General features: G+C 40.7%; 1 protein-coding gene across 6 annotated transcripts in view; it reads right to left on the reverse strand.

Annotated features, from left to right (window-relative positions):
- The window catches only part of GAB1 (GRB2 associated binding protein 1), a 135976-nt gene that overhangs the window by 21281 nt on the left and 89463 nt on the right, over window positions 1-25232 (reverse strand). For 4 of the 6 annotated variants that reach the window (XM_074993269.1, XM_074993268.1, XM_074993265.1 and 1 more), the window contains exons 3-7: window positions 22001-22214; window positions 16856-16936; window positions 11612-12204; window positions 5882-5967; window positions 5388-5691 (exon numbers count right to left, since the gene is read on the reverse strand). In XM_074993269.1, coding sequence (XP_074849370.1) covers window positions 5388-5691; window positions 5882-5967; window positions 11612-12204; window positions 16856-16936; window positions 22001-22214 — 1278 coding nt within the window. The remainder of the gene's footprint in view (window positions 1-5387; window positions 5692-5881; window positions 5968-11611; window positions 12205-16855; window positions 16937-22000; window positions 22215-25232) is intronic. The other 2 variants (XM_074993270.1, XM_074993267.1) reach the window with 1 other exon arrangement.

Genomic DNA, 25232 nt, shown 5'->3' on the forward strand with positions numbered 1-25232 from the left:
TTGGTACGTTTTCAACCAAGTTTTATAATTAATCAATGTTCCAAAACTTCCTAACAGAGTGCTTATTTTAAAAAAAATACATGTGCTGTACAAACCGACACACAACCATGGTTAAGGAAGACTATGGCCAAGTCAGGAGCAATTGTAGTATTTACAACTATCAATCGCTAACATCTACAAAAGAGGTCTCATATAAAATTCCCTTCCTCAAAGGATGGCTATAGACCTAAAAATCGCATTTTAAAAGGAAATATTGCAATCTTCTGTAGAGTAAAATTTCACTGAAGCGATGCCAGTAAATAGACAACCCCACCCAAAAAGAGAAAAAAAGAGAAAGCTATACTTTTAAATACGTTACACATTGCTTTTTTTAGTAGGATTCTACTATAAGTTACTGTACTAATGCATTCTAGTGCTTAATTTCAGCATGTCTCAGAGATACATACAATTTGCCTATCAAGTATATTCAGAGGGACTATGTAACAGCTCAGCCCTAAATTTTCTGCTTCAGTAAAAGTATAATAAAATAATAATTAGAAGGTATTACTCTATTTAGGCATCTATTTCTTATTATAACTTTAAGGCCTCATCAAGCCTTTTTAGAGTAAAGAATAGAATTTCACAGGTTCTCCCTCTCATATAGAGACATACTCTTGTATAAAAAAAGTAAGTCAAGGAATAATTAACTACACAACAAATTCCAGAGAACAGGGAAAACCAAACTGAGAGACTTGGATTTTGTGTGAGGTTCTACTTTTGTTTCACATGTATGACTTTGAAAAGGCCATTGATTTTGCCCATCAGGAATATACAGGTCTGCTGATGGACTGCTAAGTGATACGGTATTTTGCTATAGCTCAGCCAGTCTTGAGATTTATTAAACATACAGTTTTGTTTTTTTTTGGTATGTTTGTTAATCATGCTGTAAAACCATGTCAAAATTTTACATATCACTTAGATAAGGGTTTCTTTAGCATGAATACCAGACCTGGGCCATGTCTACATTAAGAGAAATCGTTGAAATAGTCATTCTGATGGCCATTTTGAAGAATACTAATGAGCCACTGAAATGCATATTCAGTGCCTCATTAGCATGCCGCTGGCTGCGGCACTTCGAAATTGCTGCTTTCGCTGCTGCGCAGCTCACCCAGATAGGGGTCCTTTTTGAAAAGACCCTGCCACCTTTGAAATCCCCTTATTTCTGTCTTACTCCTGATAAGGAATAAGGGCATTTCCAAGTTGGCAGGTGTCTGGACAAGCCACGTGGCAGTGAAAAGCATCAATTTCAAAGTGCCAAGGCTGGCAATATGCTAATGAGGTGCTGAATATGCATTTCAGCACCTCATTAGTATTCTCCGAAGTGGCCATTTGCATGGCTATTTTGAAGATTTCTCTTAGTGTAGAGACAGCCCTGGGGTGAAATACCAGCCTCATTCAATCAATGGGAGCTTTGTCAGGTTTCCTTCCATCCTATTTTAATTGACTTAAGCCATGTACCTCTATAGCACTATGTAAACCTATTTTTTTAAACCAGCACCTAATCTTCTCTGTTTTCTGGACTACATTTCTTAAAACTCTAGTACACTGTAAAAACACTTTGTGGTCTATTCAGTTGCACTGAAGAGGACAATGAGAAAACATAAAAGGTCTGTCAACAAGGAGTCATGCCTGTTTCTATTCCTAAACTTTATTTACTCTCTGCTATATTGTAGTACATTTCTTTCTACTTTTCCTTTGCTTTAATAAAACACATATGAAGAAGGGAGAACTTGATAGTCTCAAAGAATTAAGATGCTCTAGTACAGCCTCAGGTCAAGCTACTCAGATACCTTTATATTTAGAAGAAAGCCACCCAGTTGTGCTGACAGAAACAGAGATTACTTAAAGGCAAATCCCATTTTGCTAGCAATATTGCTTCCCACTTAGCATCACCACTACATGCAACTATGGCAGGCTAGAGCAGCAACAAGCACAATGACTATAAAAGAAATAAAATGCAAAGACCATAACATTTAAAAACACTTTTCAACTTCAGTTCAGAGAAGTTCAAAAAAAAAAAACCCACAGGTGGCTGAATACTCTGGATTTTGTCCCAATGAGTGTATCACTTACCTGTTATTACACTTCTCTGAAGGCTGTATCTTGAATTGATCCAGGCTGTTGGGTCATGAGGCCTCCAGCCATGCTTCAAAAGGACTTTCAAAGGTTCCAGAAATTACTGAAAGCTCCCCCATTTGTGGGAGCAGCTGTGAGCCAGGAGAGGGAGTGATGTTACATTACATTACATGACAACCCCAAATTATTTAATTCTTTTTGACCAAATAAATTTAACCTAGGAAACAGCATGGCAGGCATAACCTAACTCAATTCACAGCTGCTGCTTTTTTAAAAAAAACCTCACAGGCATGCTTCCGTAAATAAGTCTGCAGACTCCTAGGTCCCCAGCTGCCTGACTGGGTGGATGAGTCTTCATGTGTATATGAATAAGCACGTATTGTGGTGAATATTGTTATTCTGTTTATATGAATTAATCATAAAGGATACATAGCATTAAACACCTCTCTTACAACACAGAAGCAATGCCTAAAAATGAGCATTGAGAAAATGTCTAAAAGGCGTCCAAATGTTCTGATGTTTATGCATGAGAGGCCCGCTCTCTCTTAGCCACCGACGGGGCCAGGTCTCTGTTGATTAATGTGTTGGTCTCTAGAGATGGTAGAGCCAGAGGAAGTAACCTAACAGTGCAAACCTCATGTCCACAAAACGGATATGGGGGAAGGGAGAGCGAAGACACCAGGGGGAAGATACTGAAAGTACTACACCTTGGTCTCACTGAATACTATAGCAGAACTGTGATGCCAGTGACTACAGGATTTGGTCCATTACTGTAAAGCCTTTTGCATCTCAAAAAACAAACAAGAACAACAAAACATTAATGGGGACAGAAGGACTCAAGAACACTAAAAAGCAGAGGGCCATGGTGTTCTTATCTGTGATCTTCCATTCCTTTATTAGTGTGTGTAATGGCCTTAATGTTATTTTAAAAACAAAACGTGAGGGGAAATGTTTCTGAACTACCCAAAAATATTTTTAGCATTGAAAAAAATGCGTTGAGTGGAGTGAACACTGGTTGCTGTTTCTAACATTCGTTCATTTCCACACCTATGTAAAAGTTGTTTTGTGAATCAAAGAACAGGAGGGGTATGTATGTTCCGAGCCTCCAGCCTTACATACCCTCACAATACCAAGCAATCAGAATGTGCAGTTTAAAATAGGAACCTCATTAAAAATTAATCTTCCCCCAAATTTAACACTTCTGCTCCAGCACCACAATTCTTGGCCAGGACCAGATGTGTCAAGTCTCAGCAGACCCCGCCCCCCCAACACACACACAAAAAAGAGGAGTTTAAAATGAAAAGCTCAAAACAACTTAGAGCTGATCCTGCAGTGGTATCTACTGACATGGTTTCCTGTGGTCACGTGGGGTCCCCTCCTGCTACAGTTAATTGGGTCTACATAGACGCAGAAGCCTGTGCTGCATATATCAGTACAGGAACAAGATCACATATACTACTGTAAAAGTTATACAAGGCAAAAATATTTCTCACTGAATAAGTTATGTTATCATCCGTACCAGAGAAAAAGGAGTTGGTGGTTGGGTGCTCTGAACATGTTTCTCTATAGAAATTAACTGTAGCTATACATACACAGTTAAGGCTCACAGCTGCTTCCTTAGACAGGAAAATGTGGGGTCTGGAAATTTCTGGAGGTCTTATAACCCAACACTGTGGATCTCTGCAGTGATACATTCTTTTAGAGAAATAATAGTACATTCCAACAAAAATTCTTAAAACAAGCACAGATTATACATTGAAATTTCTCTCTTACTTACAGTGAAAACTCTCAACAGCTGAGCATTTAATGTACCATGTTCCTTGCATTTTTTTTTCTTTTTCCTAATTCTTATTGGCCTTTCTTAGAATATCTGGCCTATCTCTTAACCTTTACATACACAGAGTAATTTATAATAGGAATGTGCCATAATACTTTTAAGCTACAAGTGTTCAGTGTGATAGAAGATGTTGCTACAATAACTTGAAAGTAAATCCAGTGCACTATAATTCTGCATGGAAATTAACATTTTATAGGAATGCTACAGGGCATTTAAGTAAGATAAGTGTTTGGGGGTCCATTTGTCAGACTTCTCTTTCATTCTGTTTTTTATTTGTTTGACTGGCTTTGCTCACGCAGCTGTGTCACTGAATTTGCTGTAGCTTCCTCAAACTCAGTACAGTACCTCCCCCACAGTAAGTAGCTCTTACAACCAAAATGGAATTTTTTTAAAATGTTAAGCTATTTAATATCTAGTAATCTCCAGAAATGCAGAGAACTTCAAAAATCACTCAAACTCAGTGCACTTCACAGGCATTACTTCTCATTTAGGGCTCCACTTTGGCATCTAAATCTTGGGGGGTGGAGGGCAAACGCAGCTTGACAGCCCTGGGATGGTGTGATTTAGTGGCCTCTGAGCTCTAATTGGAGCCCAAGGAAAGTCTGCATTGCAACTTCCTGGCTAAAAACCTATCTTGCTTCATATATGTGAAATCTGTGGCTCTGTCCTACCTGACTACTGAAGTCAAGATGATGGGCAGTCCCAACATTGAACAGAGAACAAGCACAGAGCCTAATTTCCTTGCTTTTATTTTTTCAGATGGCAGAAAGGCCTAACACTATTTAACATTTCTAAATTTAATGTACATACTAAAGCTTTCCATTATTTAAAAGAAAATGTTTTATATACATGGGGTACTTTCATTGGGATTTCTTAGAAGCAGCATGATACAACATGAAACTCACTCTCCCATGGTACAATTAATTTTTGAGACACAAACAATATTTTCAGCAACAGCATATGCCTAAAACACCACTAAGAGACAAATGTAAGAACCATTTTATCATTAAATCATATAACGATGTATTGCCATTTTTACTACTAACACATTGCTATGCTTATAGAGATATATTTCATTGAAACGTTAATGTGATTTTTCTCTAAAGTGGGCAGGCCCAATGTATATTTTATGTATGAGAACTAAATCACAGTTCTGTGTCTGTTTATGGGTATTTTGCGATTCTGTAGCAGAGAATGTGCGCCACCTCTTGATTAATAAAGAGCCATAATCTTTAAATCTATAGAATTAATCAATCTTATTACTCAGCTAATGTTAAATGACCAAATGCCTTCTTTAGATTCTTAGTTCTGCATTGTCGTCTGAATTCCTGGAAAACAAGCATTTTATACCTATCTTAATTTTGGTATGAAAAGTTGAAGCACTAAATTATTATATTTTTGGATAAGAGTGACTTCCACATCATGTTTTTCTCACCTTTTCGGTCAGGTTTGAGGTTCCTATCCACTGGCGGTGGTTCACATTCTGCAACAGGTACTGGCCTTCTGGGAGGAGTCTTTGGACTGGACCTGAAACCCATGTGGGCAGGTGGAGGGACTTGCATTCCAAATAAGGAAAAATCAAATGTGCCTGGTGTCATAGGTACATAGTTTGTTTCCTGGATGGGTTCAGTAAAGCTGCTGGAATGCTGCCGTGGTGGAGAGTTAGGATTCATTGGGACATAGTTTTCATCCAGTTCTTCACTTGAAACACTTCCCATTGTGCACATGCTTCTGTTTTTCTAAAATTAACACACATTTCCTTTAACAACAAAATAATCAGTTATGCTATCAGTTGTGAAATCAAATTCATGTTCCAATTTCAACTATTAAAAGTACAGTGTAACTCTACACCCTGGTTCTGTACTACAGAATACAGATGATGAAAATACTTCGTTGGTATAGTAGCAAGTCAGATCAAATCATACTTACAAAATGATTATGGAAGCCTTCTAGAGAGCTAGCTCTGTCATTTGGAAACGATCGTGGAATATCATAGCAGTCTTGAGAACTAATATCTAAAGAATGAAAGGGGTGAAAGTTGGTATTGTAAATATTGGTATTTATTTTCTCATCTCAGTACCTGTCGTCTAAGTATATTAGACCAGTTTTCCACAATCTATGGTTGTTTACTCTCTGGTTTCAAATGCAATTCGGGATCGTTAAAGCCACAGTCATCAAATAATCAAACTGGGGTGAAAAAGAGACAGATACACACACAATACACAATGGCACAGAGTTTTGGCAACCGAAGTCTGAAATGGCTTCACTATTTATCAACAGAACTATCTACTGTGTCTCACTTTTCAGAGGAGATACTGACGTTTTTCAGGACCAGAAACAAATGATACATCCTGTTGAACATCTGGGGACGTCCTATTTCCAAATAGCAAAACGTATCTATATCTACTATCATAATAGATTTTGAGCTCTTGATGTTTCACATGCAGTTCTACTTGGAACAGGTGACTTGAAAAATAGAATTGTGGGTCAGAAAAGTTCCAACAGAATGGGGTTCTACTGGAAATTGCTGATTCAATGGACTTGAAACATTTCTTGGAAATATATAAATTACATCAACTTTCAAAGGAAACTTACCTGGTTTTCTGCCAGCTCACCTGCCTTTCTTGTTGGCAGCCCAGCTTCCTAGGGCTTCTAGCAACTTGGCAGGCCAGCTCCAACTGGTTTGTTGGTCCACTAGCAAACCAGTCGACCAGCTAACCAGGAAAATGTTATAAACATCCATTTTGTTTTTTCCACAACAGAATGGTTTTTTTAAATTTCCATTTCAGAGGAAAGTCCATTTCTCAACTTTTCATTGCAAATCGGAATGAAATATATTTCACCTGGGTGAGAAATCCTAGTTCTTGCCTCTCTCTTATTGTGGGTTGCTTGTTTATTTTGCCTCAATACTTCCATTTCAATGTTGCAAAATTAACTGTTGAAAAGGATTGGGGAAGATGATGGCATTTTGAAGTTTTATTTTAAATACTGCCATTTTGAAATATTCGTTCATTCATTCCATTAAAAAAATTAAAATATCCATACAGCTGTATCATCAATTCCTTTTTATATTTTGCCTTAAAATGTTCCCTCCTCCAACCAATTCCTCCCTCCCAAGGACTTTTTTAAAGATGCTTTACATATAATTAATTGCTCGAGTGGGCTTAATAATCTATATTAACATTACACTGTTATATTCACTTGTCTCAGAAAACTCAGACATCTGTTAAAGCAACATTACAAGATTAATGGAATGGATTTCTCTATCTTTGACTGGAGATCTAAGGTCTCCCTCTCCCACTGTTATTAAAAACAGACGTGTGTTGCTAATGATGGTTAATTAAACTTAGGTTGGAAGAGGAAAAAAATAATCTGTAAGTAGCAAATTTTTCCATAGGCTGAATGATTGATATTAAATAAGCACTAAACTCCTTTAATGAACTTAAATAATAAGATTAATTCTCCACTTTCGGATTCAACATTAATATATTTGACCCTCTTAATCAACCCCCCATACGCTTTGCTACTTTGTTTTCAGAGTTCTTTTCTTCCCACATCTACCAGATTTTGTTTTGTTTCAACTTCTCCAGATTATTTTCCTTCAGAAAAATCCTAGTAATAACAAGCCTGGCATCCAACAACCACCCTTCAATAGCTTTGTGACTCACTCTACTCCCCACTCTTGTTCTGAGACAGATGTGTTAGGCCAGGTGGGCCCAAGCATCCAATTAAATAGCAAGAGGGGGAGCTATAGACTGAGTGGAAAGCCCTGATTAAAAAGAGATGCTCACCTGAGCAGACTTACATGAACACAAGAAGCTCGCATCAGAAAAGGCTTCTGGGAAGTTGGCAGTGAGCACCTCTTTAGTAAGAAGGGAAGGAGGGAACCCGGGAGGGGTGCGGGGGGAGTATAACCCCGGGGATGTCTGGCCCTCAGAGAAGGGCAAACCCTGAAGAGAGCACAGGGACAAAAGACCCTGCTGGACGCAGAGCAGCAAGCAGCACAGGGAGTAAGCAACTGAACAGACCTTAGCTGTGTGTTGTAAGGTCCATGAACTGGACCCCAGATCAAAAGGTGGGTCCATGTTCCCCTATCAACCACTGAGGAAGTGGCTCCATGGAGAAGGACGACCACCTCAGTCATTACTGGAATGATACTGTCAGGACAATGGTCGTGAGGACTGCCTGATGCTTTTTGTGGCAGAGATTTTGAAAGGTCACCCTGAAGGGCAAATCCGCTGAATGATCTGGCTGGAAGACTGAAACTGCAGCAGCTTAGAGCAATAGAGCTTTAGGAGGTTCCTAAATCTGAGCCAGTCTTTTTAGGTGACAAATCTGAGGAACTCACTCAGATTGAAGTGACATTAGAGGAGGTTTTGGAGTTAATTGATAAGCTGAATAGTAACAAGTCTCCAGGACCAGACGGTATTCACCCAAGGGTTCTGAAAGAACTCAAATGTGAAATTGCGGAGTTATTAACAGTGGTTTGTAACCTATCCTTTAAATCCACTTTGGTACCAAATGACTGGAAGACGGCCAATATAACGCCAATATTTAAAAAAGGCTCTAGAGGAGACCCTGGCAATTATAGACCGATAAGTCTAACATCAGTACCAGGCAAATTAGTAGAAACACTAGTAAAGAATAAAATTGCAAGGCATGTAGAAGAGCACGAATTGTTGGGCAAAAGTCAGCATGGTTTCTGCAGAGGGACGTCGTGTCTAACTAATCTATTAGAATTCTTTGAAGGGGTTAATAAATATGCGGACAAGGGGCACCCAGTGGACATAATATACCTAGATTTCCAGAAAGCCTTTGACACGGTCCCACACCAAAGGCTTTTATGTAAATTAGGTGGTCATGGGATAGGAGGAAAGATCCTTTCATGGATCGGGAATTGGTTAAAAGACAGAAAACAAAGGGTGGGAATAAATGGTAAATTTTCACAATGGAGGAGGGTAACTAGTGGTGTTCCCCAGGGGTCAGTCCTGGGACCGATCCTGTTCAACTTGTTCATCAATGATCTAGAAAATGAGGTAAGCAGTGAGGTGGCAAAGTTTGCAGATGACACCAAGTTGTTCAGGACAGTCAAAACCAAAACAGATTGTGAAGAACTACAAAAAGATCTCAGCAAACTGAGTGATTGGGCAGCAAAATGGCAAATGAAATTTAATGTGGGTAAGTGTAAGGTAATGCATGTTGGAAAAAATAACCCATATTACACGTACTACATGATGGGGTCAAATTTAGCTACGACAGATCAGGAAAGGGATCTTGGAGTTATAGTGGATAGTTCTCTGAAGACATCCACGCAGTGTGCAGCGGCAGTTAGTAAGGCAAATAGGATGTTAGGAATTATTTAAAAAGGGATCGATAATAAGACAAAAGATATCATACTTCCCCTATATAAAACTATGGTACGCCCACATCTTGAGTACTGCGTGCAGATGTGGTCTCCTCACCTCAAAAAAGATATATTGGCATTAGAAAAGGTTCAGAAAAGGGCAACTAAGATGATTAGGGGCTTGGAACGGGTCCCATATGGGGAGAGGCTAGAGAGACTGGGACTTTTCAGTTTGGAAAAGAGGCGATTGAGGGGCGATATGATAGAGGTATATAAAATCATGAATGATGTGGAGAAAGTGAATATAGAAAAATTATTTACCTTTTCCCATAATACAAGAACTAGGGGACACCAAATGAAATTGATGGGTAGTAGGTTCAAAACTAATAAAAGGAAATTCTTCTTCACACAGCGCACAACCAACCTGTGTAACTCCTTGCCCGAGGAGGCTGTGAAGGCCAGGACTCTATTAGGGTTTAAAAAAGAGCTTGATAAATTTTTGCAGGTTAGGTCCATAAATGGCTATTAGCCAGGGATAAAGTATGGTGCCCTAGCCTTCTGAACAAGGGCAGGAGATGGATGGCAGGAGATAAATCACTTGATCATTGTCTTCTGTTCTCCTTCTCTGGGGCAGCTGGCATTGGCCACCGTCGGCAGATGGGATGCTGGGCTGGATGGACCTTTGGTCTGACCCAGTATGGCCATTCTTATGTTCTTAATAGGAGCGGCAGGCAGGCAGGCAGGCAGCAAGACAGAGAGATGGAACGCAGCTTGGAAAAGGGGACTCTGTCCACAACAACTAGGCAGAGGAGCCATCCTCTGGTAAGCAGAGCAGCATGTCACAATCTTGAAGAACAAGAATAATTGGTTCTAAAGGAGAAATGGATATACAATAATTTGGGTGTGTCTACACTAGCCCCCATCTTCAAAGGCGGCATGGTAATCAGCCCAAGCAGGGAATAGCAATGAGGTGCTGTGATGAATATGCAGCACCTAATTCTCGCCGCAGCAACTTCAAAGTGCCCTTACTCCCCAAAAAGGCCATACCGGAAGAGAGCACAGGGACAAAAGAGCCTGTTGGACACAGAGTAGTAAGCAGCAGAAACGTGGTTGTGGTAGTGGTGACGGAGGAGGCAGCACAGTGTTGTCTATGCCAATTTTGTGACATCCATTGATTCCTGTGTCAGAGGGAATCTTTAACAGTCCCTTTTTGACAGCTTTCTGGGATCAAACCATGGCTGCTTTGTATCTACACTGCCAGAGACTTGTTATCCATTCATCTATGAGTTTACACTGCTCAAACAGAAAGAGAAAGTAATGAGATTTTTTTTTCTACCTATCAGTCCTGCAAACTGAATATTAACTCTAGCTCAAGCTGAGGGTTTGGCCTTTTTTTCCACCGCTTTTGCCTTTTCATCCATTGCCCTTAGAAAGACAGACCCTGCAACACAACGTATACTTAAAAAGAAAACATATGAAAAGAACATAAGATTCCTCAACCTCTGCAAACCAAAGTGAGCTTGACAAGTAGACAAGATACATGTAAATACCATATCGAATCACTAAGACTCAAGAAATGTAGAACTCATGCAAGTCATTTTTCCAGAACACTTTTAGAACAGCTACTAACTTTACATCTGTCACTTATGAGGATTACCACTGCTGAGCCTGGAACCACTGTACCTTTGAGCAGGAAAGTCTACATGCGAGGGAACGAGGGAAAACCCTCTCTAACAGTTTGGTTTCGAAGTTATTCAGAGGTTTGTAATGTTAACCACTGCACAGGCACAAAAGGATCAGAATGCATCTTACAGGCAAAGCAGTGAAAGTCCATAATAAATTCAAGTTATCACAGGGCTACTGCTGCCACGCTGGATTATAATACATAGTATGCAGCAATATCAAGTGTTGTTGTCTGCAAAAAATTGGCCAATAACATATTTGAAGGTTACACTAGACAACTGTAATAACTTCGAGACTTGCATCATCAAAAATTTAATAAAATGCTCATGTTTTGGATGAAATCACTAGAATTAAGTTTCTGTGTACCACATTTAAACATGGCTTAAAATAAATATAAAATTACAGATGTTTCAAAGGCCCTCTAGAGAGCTTGATTAAGCCTTTTTATGGTTTTCATTTTAGCTGAGATTTTCAAACTATCTCATGACAGTTACGCACCCTATTTTCAGTGGTAATTGGATGCATAATTCTCAGAGGTCCCATCGTTAAAGATTTTAGCCTTTATAACATGTTGCACAAAATGACTGAAACAAAAGAATCTCACAGCAAGATCAAGACACTGAACTACTGACCTTTATGAAATATATTCAGATCTACAGTGGAAATGGTATTACTGCGTGACGGTGGCAATCCTGATGTAGGGATGCAATAAGTACTGTCAGTGTCTGAGGCAGCACGCATAATGCTACAGGTTTCCACGGGAGAGCGATCCGAAGCATGATATGGTTTTGGTGGCCGGGGTGGAGGAATATCTGGAATTGTCTCTAACTTTGAAGTTCCTTCTGGAAAAGTTCGTGGAATCTGATAAGTACCTCCAGGTGTTGGGGGAATGTCATAACTAATGGAGAAATGCCTCATTTGTGCGTCTAAGGAAGACACAGAAGAAAGGGTACTGAAAACATGCTGCTCTCCTTCTGCATCGGTCCCAGATGGAGATGATGTCTTTGGTGAAACTTCCTGTGAGTAACTCCTAGGCAGATTATAAAGGCTGCAGTCTACAGAAACTGAGGCTGCTCGAGGTGGTGGAGAGTCATAGGCACTTTGCTGCTGAAAAAAGCCATTCACTGCATGCTTGCTCAATGAGGGACCAGAATTTTTATGGGAGGGTACATTATCATTGCAGTCTGTTTCAGAAGAGGTGGATTTTGCTGAGTCAACATGTGATCTAAACAAAATAAGATTGAAATGTTGATGCATAAACACATTACAACTGTAAAGAACATAAAGCAACTAAAAGTCATTCAATCTCTTAATTCTAAAAATAAAGTATTTAAAACAAAGATCTGAAGTAAATATACATGTAAAGATTCATGCACACAAGTGTGTATATGTCATCATACCAGCCAGGCAGCTAAGGCTTTTACATATAAGTGACTCTGAATGAATAAAGTCTCAGACTGGACTAGGTGCCTTCTTGTTTGGCTGGGGTATTTCTTTTTGTTTTTTTAAGTTACACACTATGGCTAGTTTTGTAGACAAAACTCATGCAGCATCTACACACAAAATGCTTTTTTTCTTTTAAAAAAAATAGAAACTGTCAACAAAAAGGCCATGTAGCTGCTCTGGAGAGAATCTTCTGTCACCAGAGCAAGTCAAAAGAATCTGCTTTTGTGCATAGACATGATCGGTAAACAGAAGTTTTGGTGGAACATCTCTTCCAACAGTAACTTCTAGCGTAGATGCAGCTTATATGCTGAGCTTATGAATGGCAATCTGAAAGGTCCAGACACAGAGCTAAGATTCTGGACTTCTGGAAACTTGCTTCCTCTAATAAAATAAGAAGGAAACACAATTAAAAAAAATAAAATCTTGTAACTTGCCACAGCGTTAAGTTGGCACATCAAGATATACAAAAGACTGTGTATAGAGCAGCACTGGGCAAGCACCACACGAGTGGCCCTTCACCTCAATGGGCCGCAGCAGCCCATGGCCCATTGGGGTTCCACCTGCGGACCCACAGCCCTCCACTCTGGAAGAGAGGGAGAGGTGGGGGGACAGCGCACAAATCAAGTGTTGTGTGTGCTCTGAAATTGCTGGGAGGGAGGGAGAGAAGCAGCTAAGTGTTGGGCTCCAGTGTCCTGGTGCATGAGAGGTGCCTGGGGGACAGGAACAGACAGGGGATCTGTGGGCTGCATTTAAAGCTCCGGTGGGACTGGATGCCCACCACTGCTATAAAGTAAACCAAAAAATGGAGACAGAAAAGTTGAAGCAGTTAGTTTGAAGAAAATATTTACAGTACAAGGGGAACAAACTTGCATTCTGGTCTTGACCAGAGACAAGAAAACGATATTTGATATGTTAAACAGCTTCTTTGGAAATTACATCTCTTACGAAGACAACACCCACCAACGAACTTTTACCTACAATATAAAAAGAACAGAGGTTTCACTCACACACTCTCTTCCTCCCCCTTCCCTCCACCCCTGGTGTAGAATTTCCATCGTCATTGTAGCACAAAAATTCAGCTGATAACACCAACAGCTTAACGCAAGAGTCAAAATGAATAAAAATATTAATAGGTAAATAGATCAGTTACCCTTAAATATAGCATTTACCCACAATGCCCACATATTGGTATCAAATATACCACACCATTTTCTAATTTAAGTACCACTGGAATTTATTGCCAGTGTGGCACAATTTGAGCATGTCACTGTAATAAGTACAGCTATCACCCCTATGTGCCAGTCAGTAACTGACTACAGGACAGTTTATAAAGCTGTTGGAGTAAATATCCAACTAAAGGTAAAAACAACATGCAACATTTTGCATGTTGTGAGCTGTAAAGAGAAAAGCTCTCACACTTACAAATACACAATGTGATTCTCAACTGCGGATTCAAACCAGAGCTTCCAGCAAGAGTAATGTGAGCTTTGTCTGAATAAAGATGACAAGGATCTACCTCATAATTTTATACATGATACCAGTAACAAAAGGTCTCCAAAGTCATATTTTTCAATCCTGTACAAACAGTACTAAAACTACAATGTCAAAGATCATTAGTCTCAATGTGCACATGCACATACCTTCAAAAATTTCAACTAATTAAAAAGATTACAAAAATAAAATACAAATGATGGCAAGAAACACACAGCATAGCATGATATGACCACAGAATACAATTAATGTAGCAAGCAGTCCAACACACTTCATTTTCACTCTTTCATTATGAATCATACAGTTATTACAATCATTGCCACCCACCACATATTATCTATGTACTTATGCTCCCTAACCCAAGTGGTCTTTGAAATATTGGACACACAGGCCACGGTTACGCTACACCACTGTGTCAACAGAAGTTACTGTTGGAAGAGATTTCCCGACAAAATTTCTGTCAACAGAGCACAGGCACACACTAAAAGCAGATAGAAAGAGTGTTCTGCTAGGTCAGCAGAGTGGCCAGACTGCCCAGCTACTCTCTCAATAAAACAGGCACCCGGACAGACAGGACTGCCCAATGTTCTGGATGTCCTGTTTGTCAAAAGAAGGACCCCCAGAATGCCTGTACAGCTTTTTAGCGTTATGCCTCCTGGCTGAGAGGCAAAAGGCTGTCAGCAAAAGTGCTGAATTTTGTCGACAAACTGACAAAACACATTTTGTGTGTGCATGCTCCATGGGTTTTGTCAGCAAAACTTGCTAGTGTAACCATAGCAAGAATGTATTATAAATATCTTTAAAAAAAATCTTAGTTGCCAAATGAGTGCTAAGGAGCCTTTAACACAGACCTTTTAGAGAGGGAGGAGTGATCACTCAGTGGTTTGAGCATTAGCCTCCTAAACCCAGGGTTGAGTGTCCACTTAGGAGTCTGGGACAAATAGATGAGGGAAAAAAAAAGGGGGCGGGGGGAGAAATGATGTTGTTTTGCTGCTGCTTAGAGAGCAGGGCACTGGATTCCATGACCTCCTGAGGTCCCTTCTAGCTCTATGAGATGTGTGTGCATACCTTCTAAAGAGGTTGTCTTGTTTTTGTTTAGTTCCACAAATGTGCAACATGCAAGAAGCCATTGCTAAATAATCAACTAAAACCATCAGTGAAAATTAGTGCAGTAATAGTTCACAGATGCCACTCTAGAGGCGTACTGATCATCTTAACTTATATACTTCTGAATATGCCACATAGTAATACTACGATATTCAAAGTTAATTACCTCTGATGTAACAATGATTTTTCTTATGTTTTCATGCCCATGTGTATTCATGAAAACCGAACAGAAGGAACCAGGAGAGGTATCAGATTTAGACTCCTTGAGGCAGGCTAGCCAAGCTTCCCCTTTCCCTACTGGCTGCAACTCGTGCTTTGGAATCTAAATGTTTTCAAAAATTGTTCTTTTAAAAGTGAGTTTCAAGTTCTTATGTGAATACAACCTTCAATATGAGAACTCGCCTAACTGATGTATGCATGTCTGAGTCTGAAGACAAGCTGAAACAACATCGCTAAGAGAGGAGTAAATTTCCCCTTTTCTTCTTAGTGCGACAATCTCTGAAGCGTAAATGCTGATTAAAATGCCAACAACAACATTGCTGATCAAAAGCAGGCATGAAAGAACTGGTATGATTATGAAAATCTGCACAACGTACCACAAATGGCATCTCACACTGGAGGAGCCCCAGTTATGAGCAGAGCTCGAAGAGAGAATGAAAACTATTTTTCCAAAACGACCTTAGAAGCAGGATGTTTAGTGAAGGGTGCATTTCTCCAAGCAGACCAGTGTCGTATCATCATTTAGTACAGTATACCATTTCCATACACATTCTTAACAGGTCATACATAACTTTTCCAGCTCTGGGAGTACATCAGCAGACAGTACTGATTAACACAGAGGATTGCTTCACTATTTATTTAAAATAAGGGCTGAAAGTAGCAACAGGAAAGAAATTAGCTGCAGAGTAGGACTGGTCCACCAACCTCTAGTTTCACGGCTCCACGACACATTCTCTTTAAATGGCTGCACTGCCAGTCACAAGCACTGGTATCATGAAAAAGAGAGTCCTGTATATCCTTCAAGTCCTGACCTGACTCCACAGACTGGTGGTGATGGGAGACAGGACCACATCCAGACTGGCTCCCACTCTCCATGTAGCTAGGTAGTCGGAGTTTAGGGGGCAGTGTTCCCTGTAAGCTGAGCACATGGGCGGCTGCCCAGGAGTGATTCAGTTGCCATCCAGCTGATCCCCAGAACGCCCACAGCCACCCACAGTGGGCAGCATGTGTTTCTATTGGTGGTGCATATCCACAAATGTCTTAGAGCACATAACAGAATTTATTCTGCCCCAGATGGAAAAAATTGAGTGAACCCTGGTGGGAGGAGCTAAGTAGAGACATATATTGCTGTTCCTTTCACTGGCTCCTGTTTCCTCTTTCCAAAACCAACTGCTGACAGAGGATTAGCAACACGATTTTAAAAAACATTCAGCTTTGAAGCAAGCTGAGAGGATTGAACTCTCCACTTTCTAATCCATTGTAAGTAGGTTAGTCACTTATCCTCTACCAATAGCATTCCCCCATGAGAATCAATACAACAGGAGAGAGAAACTACCCCAGATGAGGTATTGGAGCAAAGCAGCTATTGTGTATCAGAACTCTGGAATGGTGAAAAAGATCAGCATGGGAAGCATGCATGGTAGATATGAGAGTTTAGCTTGGATATGTGCTGTCACGGTCCTATCTTGATTACCCGAATGTAGGTTATAATGTTTCTTTTATTAAAACTCACAGCAGACCATGCAACACATGTTTCAAATATGAAATTTTCAAGCAGGTTATGGCTCCGTGCTTGATTTCTCACACAGACTAACAAACAGTTATACACTCACTGCAGTGGAATCTTTTTACTTTCAAAATCCTCCAGTAGTAGGTATTCTTTCCCTTCTTCAGAGATACAGGATGACCCTTGGCTGATTTATAAACAGGAAAAAATGGAGTAAGATCAGCAAGATAAATAGCTATCATTTTGTATGTACATCTGCCAACCAGCCTGAAATTTAGATTTCAAACAGACTCTATGCGATTTTTCCTCATAAGATCAAAGATGAATTCTCAATCTTACTTAATGCTACAGTGAAATGTAATGACATTTTTTACTTGTTAACGATTAGAACTTTAAGGATGATCCTATGCGATCAAGGCACAAAAACCGTAGTGAGGAATAAATACTATAATTCTAGTATTTGTACAACACATTAAAATTATTTATGAATAAAATGTGTGTTGGCTCTAAAGATACAAATACCCAAAATTTTGAAAAGTCCAAAACAGAAATAACCTAGAAATGCTCTCTCTTTGCTCTTACACGTCCGTCCCCAGCAATGAAACAGAATGCACTGATTCCTGCGTGCTCTAAAAAGCAATGTGTTCCAGGCATTTTCTTCTCATTTTTCCATGAACACTGGCTACCACTGAAGGAGTAACTAAAAGATAAACAAACTTCCAGAGCTTCCAGAGTAAAAGATTACGAAAACTACTCTAATTTGTAACTTTTTCCCTAATGTTATATCTTCTTATTGTATGTATAACAACCACTGTGTTCTATTTGTAATATGGTGAAGAAATATCAAAGAACAAAAGAGTACCCATCAATAGAGTCTACCAACTTGGGATGTAATAGAGCATCCGGTTACACAAATAACCGATACGCATCTGCTTATCAGCCAGTGCTACTGCTTACGTGCAGTCACCTCTCCTCTCAAGTACATAGGGAGTGGCTGGCTCAGCATTCATCCCTGCTTGTGCCAGGATCAGGAAGTTTCCTCCACTGCTGCTCTCTCTGCATTTAAAAGACAGAACCAACACACAGTCTAGCTCAACTTCTGTCCCCACTGAGCCAGCGGGAGCGAGGAAGAGCACAATCCCCACAGTGGGGACTAAAGCTGAGCCAGCCTGTGCGCTGGCTCAGCCTTTTAACTGCAGCGGACTGAGGGTGGGGAGGTTAACTGAGTAACCAACAGAAATTTGAATGGTTACTCAGTTACCAGATTACTCACTCTAACATCCTTATGACCAGCACCTAAAACCTGCATCATAAAGCCCAGAGATTATTTATTCTACCTTTAAACACCCTCAAAAAAGTCTATAAAACAAAGGCAGCCACTTCAGTCATGCCATATATTCCTTCTTCACTCACCATGGATCCTGTGCCCTCATACAAGTTTCCCCCACCCAATCATAAATACAACCTCTTCTAATGTGCATAAACACATAACACATTGCAAAGAGATAAAATTCTAGTTTCTTATCAAGGGATTTATTTCTGTTCTGCTATGGCCCAATTTCAGCAAAGCATATATGCCTCATGTTAGGCATGTACCTTGCTAACTTGCTGAATTAGGGCTAAAAATTCCAAATGTAACATTATTTTGCAGTAACACTATTACATTTTTTTAAAAAATAAGATCAAAGAGTTAAATGTTAAACAGGAAATTCACCTCAAAACAAACTATTAGTGGTGCTAATACCTAACTATATGCTCCCAACTTAAATCATCATAAAATGTAGTACATTACGAACCCCCAAAATAAGGAACCAGCACTCTCTGAGCTCCTTTTCCTTTCATCTTCCCTTCTCCTATATCCAGCTTGCATCCTCACCTCTGTCACCATCTCCATTGTCCTGTCTCATCCAGACCTCTCCCACTGGGGAATCATGGTTCAATGCAATACATTCATGCACTCTCCAACTTCACATTCCAACATACTAGCCCCTTCTAACTACTGAGCAATCTTATTTTTCTATAATCCTACAATTTACCTCCATTTATCAAACAATTATATATATCATAACACATTAGTTAATCATAACACGAATGGTAATGTCCCTCAATCTCCTACCATCGTCCACAGTCCCTCCCAGACTCTGATTCCTCCACACTGCCTCCCAGTTTCCTACCTCAATCCACGCTATGCTTTCTAACTCTGCCCAGCAGCTGGATTCAGAAAACCATCAGCTTATATTTCTAACATAGCACTAACGTAACTTTTTACCTGCGCCTACCACAACTAGACTTCTTGAAATGCTGAGAAAGACTTCTTGTCTCCAAGGCCAAAGAAAGCAACCAATCTGGAGTTTCTAGGCCAAGCTGTACTGGAGATGCAGTGAGCCAAAAAATAAAATAAAATGATCAGACTCATACTGGAAAGTGAGCTACAGCTAAATAGTTAAAAACACCATCTTTAAAACTATTTTTTTAAAAATCAAATTGTTCAGAAAATCTTTACCCCAGGAAGAAATGTGACCTATTTCAGAAAGGTTAGGGTTTTTAAAGGAGAGGAAGGGGGAAGTTAACAGTGCAATGTCTAAGGACATGTCTTCCCTACAGTCTGGATCAACGTGCAGTACCAGACAGGGTTGATTTATTTTATCAGGTGCTCTCCTGTCAACACTGGTATGCTACCAAAATGAGAAGAGTAACTGGAATCAATGGGGAGCATCAGCTGTTGACTAACTACAGCAAAGATACTGCGATAAGCAGACTTAAGTGTATTGCCTTCAGTCACATTATTCGCCTACCTGAAGTTGCTTAACATAGGTCGACTGTCTATGGTAGAGCAGACAAGGACTAAAACTGGGCTTGTAATACAGAACTAGGTTGAACCTTTAACTCAGAATGATTAGTACTTCTTCATACTGTGCAGATTCCTTCCCCTCAAGGTGGACATTATACCTTTTAATATTTTAGGAGTTAGTCAGTGGGTGCCCTCTGGTCCAGAGGTCAGGACCCTTCTTTGGATCGGGACCACGGATTTGTAGACAAACCAGTCGGGGGGCACAGAAGTGAGAAGCAACAGAACACCTCATGGATGTGGTCCCTGACTGTACAGGGCTATAGGCAGGAGGTAGAGTGAAGGAGGAGACTGGGAATGTGTGTGGGGGGGGTGTCTCAGCAGGAGGAAGGGTGCAGGAGTGGGCTGGGGGTGGGGGATCTGGGCCAAAGTAGGCTGCAGGAGTGGGCTATGGGTGGATCTGCGAGGAGGGGGTACAGGAACAGGCTGGGGGTGTGGGTCTAGATGAGAGGGTCTCATGGGGGTGAGGGGTCTCTGAGGAACAAGGCATAAGCAGAGGGTGGGTGGGTGGGTGGGAGTGCAGTGCAGGAGAGGGCATGGGGTCTAGGCAGGAGGGGGTGGAGCATTTAGGGTGCAGGATCTGGGAGAGAAGGTGCAGGAAAAGGCAAGAGTTGGGGTCAGGATGGGAGGGGGTGCAGGAGCTGTTTGGGGACATAGGGTCTGGGTGACAGGGATGCACTTACCTGCTTACCCCCGACACATATGGCTCTGTGCCCCTCTCCCTGCTCCCAGTCACTACACTCCCTGATGCTGGCCAATCAAAGCAGTGGTTGGAAGCCTCCAGGCAGGCTGCCCAGGCTGCTGCTGCTCCCTGCTGCCTTTCTCCTAGCTGGGGAAACAGCAGTGACCAAGAACGGAGCCCAGAGCCGCTTTGTCTCCCTCAGCCCCAGCAGAGCCTGTGGTCTGGATCCGGACCATGGCTTGCCTGATCTGGCCTGTGAGGCTTGGGGCTCCAAACCCTCCACCCTGCCATAGGTGGATGCCAGGCAAGGGAGTCCTGAGCCTTGGGGTATGGATCCAGACAAGCCACGGTCTGAAGCTGGACCACAGGCAAATGATTTTCCACCCCGCTCTACTCCAGAATTGTTTTAGGAGCGGAAGGCCTGCTCTGCATCTTCACCTTCTATGGACTGCAGGCTCATTTGTCTGCCCTAAACAAAGTATTATTTGGGAGTTGGCTACAGTCAGCATGAGAAGACAGAAATACTCCTTTACTCCCACAGCCATTTTACCTTACTCTGTGGTCCTCCAGAATGCATGGCACAATAACATGAAACCCCAGAACACAATATGCGATAGACTCAGGAAAGACACTTTCCTAGACCTCTGCTTAGCCTTTAACGTGCCCCTCTGCAATCAAGAGAATAATGAACAAGCTTTTCTAGAAACACACGAGGGACCATTAGTTCAAATTGTTACAGCAATGCATCTCTGCTTGACAGGTTTCTAATGTTTTCCAAGGACCATTCTGAGAAACAAAGTAATAATTCCTGGAGAGTTACCATTTCATACTGCATCCTTCTATGCAAGAGCATTGCATTTCCATTTAAAATGAGCAGCAGTGGTTACTTCTGTACAGTTACCAAGGCTACTCAAATTATACTATAAAATAATAGTTTTCCTACTCTTCAGGAGACAAAAGGATGGATTAACCTACTTAATATTAAATTGGACATAAATGGATCATAATACTAATTTTTCTATATTATTCAAAACACACAACAGCTCACAATATTCAGAGACTTCATGGTTTAAGATAAACTGCCTCTCAGCACAACATTGTGTTTGGATTTGCTCCAGGTCAGTAATATCGAAACGTTTATCATTTCAGGGCTGCATGGCAGCCTGTACTAAATCAGTTGGTGATCTCAGTACAGGTTGGAGTTGCTTTTCATCTCTGTCACAGAGCCACCACTGAACTAGTGGTGATTTGGCTTCGCTGCTAGTAATCATGGTAGACGTACGAGGCACTAAAAGGGCACTTGTCTTCCTCCAAGAGCTGTCTTGAGGCACAATAGTGAGTGGTGAAAAAAAGGATCTCTCTTTGCTATCCAAGTTGCACCAAATTTTGCAATATACAGAGATTTTTGGTCTCCTGGACTATTTGTCTAGTAATTTTTATCAGCAAATATTTTAAATAATTTAGATAAACGAAGAAAAAACAAAGAATATAGCTCTGACACTACCATTCCTTACTATTAAAACAAGAAATTCAAGACGAGAACACATGGCAAAAGAGCAGAAGTGACAGGATAAAGAATCGAGACTAGTGCATTTGACTGCTCAATGACTTCAACAAACAACAATCAATCATGTAAGACACAGAAATGATCCAGGGGAATTTAGTCTACACAAATGAAACAACTATTGCAAAAAAACCCACAGAAACAAACACCCATTTACCTCGTAGGTTCTGGCTTCTTGCTTTCACAATTTATTAGCAGTAGGTAGTCCTGAGGATCTTCTTGGCTAGATGAGGACTCCAGAGGTGGGATGTTAATTAGTTGATATGGAGGAGGTAGGGATGATTCTGTTTGTACAGATGGTGGTGAAGTGTTGACTGGTAAGGGTAATTCAGCAGCTGCTCGTAAAGAACTTCCAAGTGGCTTCACAGCATCTATTATATAAAAGCACACAGATATTAATCACTCTTTTTTCATAGAATACCAGAACTGGAAGAAAGCTCAAGAGGTCAAGTCTAGTCCCTTGCCCTCACGGCAGGACAAAGCACCATCTACGTCATCCCTTAGATATTTATCTAACCTGTTCTTAAATATCTCCAATGATGGAGATTCTACAACCACCCTAGGCAATTTATTCCAGTACATAACCACCCTGACATATAAGAATTTTTTTCCTAATGTCTAATCTAACCTTCCTCACTACAATTTAAGCCTCTTGCTTTTGTCCTATTTCCAGAGGCTAAGGAGAATAATTTTTCTCCCTCCTCCTGTGAAAACACCTTTTTAGGTACTTGACAGCTGCAGTCATGTCCCCTCTCAGCCTTCACTTTTCCAAATTAAACAAATCTAGTTCTTTTAATCTTCTCTCATGCGTCATATTTTCTACACTTTTAATCTTTTCAATTGTTCTTCCCTGGACCCTTTCCACAATTTTGCCACAGTTTTCCTACAATCTGGGGCCCAGAATTGGACAGAGTACTCTAGTTCAGGCCTAATCAGCACAGAATGACTTCTCGTCTCTTGCTCACAACATTCCTGTTAATGCATCCCAAAATCAAGTTTAATTTTTTTTTTTGCAATAGCGTCACACTGCTGACTCATACTCGGCTTGTGGTCCACTATGACCCCTAAATCCCTTTCTGCAGTACTCCACCCTAGGAGTTTCGTTTTGCATGTGTGAAATGGATTGTTCCTCCCTTAGTGCAGTACTTTGCATTTGTCCTCACTGAGCTTGATCCATTTGCCTCAGACCATTTCTCCAGTTTGTCCACATCCTTTTGAATTCTGATCATATCCTCCAAAGCACATGCAACCCCTCTCAACTTGGTATCATCTGCAGACTTCAGAAGTGTATTCTCTATGCCGATAACTAAATGATTTATGAAGATATTCAACAGAACTGCCTCAGAAAGGTTGCTTACCCCTGTTCTAGGACATTCAAAAATGCCTTGTGACTGTTTGTTTTTCTTCTGGTTTTCCCAGATGTCATCAGTTACCATCCCTTTGAAACTAGAGAGTATGTTTTGTTACCATGATTTGAAACCCACATTCTACTCGTAAGCAAAATGAAGATGCTAACTGGAACAGTGCAACAATTAAGCAGACAAATCAGTTGTTTTAAAACAATAACCAAGCACAGAGGGGTTAAAATTCTGTTATGGGTGCATGAATTTGCATTTTGCACTATGTTCTGTGTATATTTTCTTGATTCCCATCACTTTTGATACCACAAACTAGGCCAAACTGAAAAGAAACAGGAAAAATGTAAAAACAAACAAACAAAAAAGCTCTGCTTGTATGGAACATTCACTGTTGCCTACAAGAACATAAGAACATAAGAATGGCCATACTGGGTCAGACCAAAGGTCCATCCAGCCCAGCACATCCCAACAAGAAACTGTGGGATGTGCTAGCTTCCCAAATATGTCTGTCTTTCTACTGTCACCCAGTCCAAAGCTGCTACCTCTTATTATTATGCTACAACGCTAGATGCAGGTGCATCTTTTGGTGTCCCACCTCTTCTTTTCATAATTCTTTTCCACCTTCCATTTTTGAATAACCACATTTAATTCTGTGGTTTCTCCAGAAATACATGCACCCCAAGCATCACTTTTTCTAATGGTCTGGAAAATGCTAGCAGCATCAGAAGGCAATAATCTTTTAACCCTTTGATTGTTTTTAAATTAAACTATTCACGTCCTTAAATTATTGGGCCGTCCTTAATGTATGCACTGTTAAATGTCAAGACTCTGCAAGTGCAATTTGCACATCTTGTCAATGGTACCTGAATACCAGCACTGTTCTAATTCACAAAGCAAATCAATCCATTAACTTTGCAGAGACCTATAAGGCTAATCCACAAAGCTAAGCAGTTTAATAAACAGATGTTCCCAGAATGACAGTGATGTATTTGGCCTTAATTCTGAACAGGGTTCAACTTCTATGGTGCTAAAAAAAACCACTGGATATGACATCATAATTTCTAATTTTAGAAACTGCAAAGACTTTTTATGAACAGATTTTAATTGTCCACACTTCACAGTGCAACAAATAGCAATTTCAAATGGAAACTGAAAATTTCTTTTCACCCCCCAGACATGCTGGTGTTGACCGGCTGGGGCTAGACAATCTGTAGAGTCCGAGCAAGAACAGTAATGAGACAAAGGGAAGGTGACAGGTTCTTCACTTCACAGCAGCACAGAATGCACACAGACATCATGCCTGGGTAGAGTACAAAGGACAAGCAAGAGAGGTTGCTCCTTCACTGGTCAGGCTTGAGGAGTAGGGGGAGAAAGGTGATGGGCGAAAAGAGAGGCTCTGCAGCCTCCCTTCTTACTCTTGCTGGATATAAAACCTTCACAGACACGAGCTAGGACTTTTCTGAACACAGTGCCGTAATCACACACCAGGAATCACATGTCCCTGAACTATATAGGGAAGACAGACATGTCATAGACACAGGGACAGATGTGCTATCAGAAGAACCCAGTGGATTGACAGAAGGCAGATACCAGCAGCGTTCGTCTCAGTGCAGCCAAGCAATTCCCAGTGGTGCTCTGGCTGGTGGCCAGTAGACGCAACAGGCTCAGTGACCTGCTCCAAGAAGAAAACATGAGTAAGAATATCTCAAGGATGACTGATGGACCCTATTTGACCAGAAGAGGAGGAGAAGTCTAAGTCTTTGTGACCTGAGGGACTCCCCCATGTACTCTCAATCCCTCCTTGCAGGTGAAGCACAAGGGGATTCAGAAACGGGTTGAGTCCTTGGGATTGTAATGAAAGGGGCCAACCATAAATGGTTGTTTGGGATGGAGGCCATTTAACACCACACTGGACCCAAACATATGCATGATATTTGGTGTGGAGTGGAGTACCAAGCGGTTACTACCATTCATCTTTGCTGTGCAAGAATTTAGTATGGTTAATAATTGTTTTCAGTACTGATAACAAAC

The sequence above is a fragment of the Carettochelys insculpta genome, chromosome 4 (assembly GCF_033958435.1).
Source record: "Carettochelys insculpta isolate YL-2023 chromosome 4, ASM3395843v1, whole genome shotgun sequence".
Classification (NCBI taxonomy): domain Eukaryota; kingdom Metazoa; phylum Chordata; order Testudines; family Carettochelyidae; genus Carettochelys; species Carettochelys insculpta.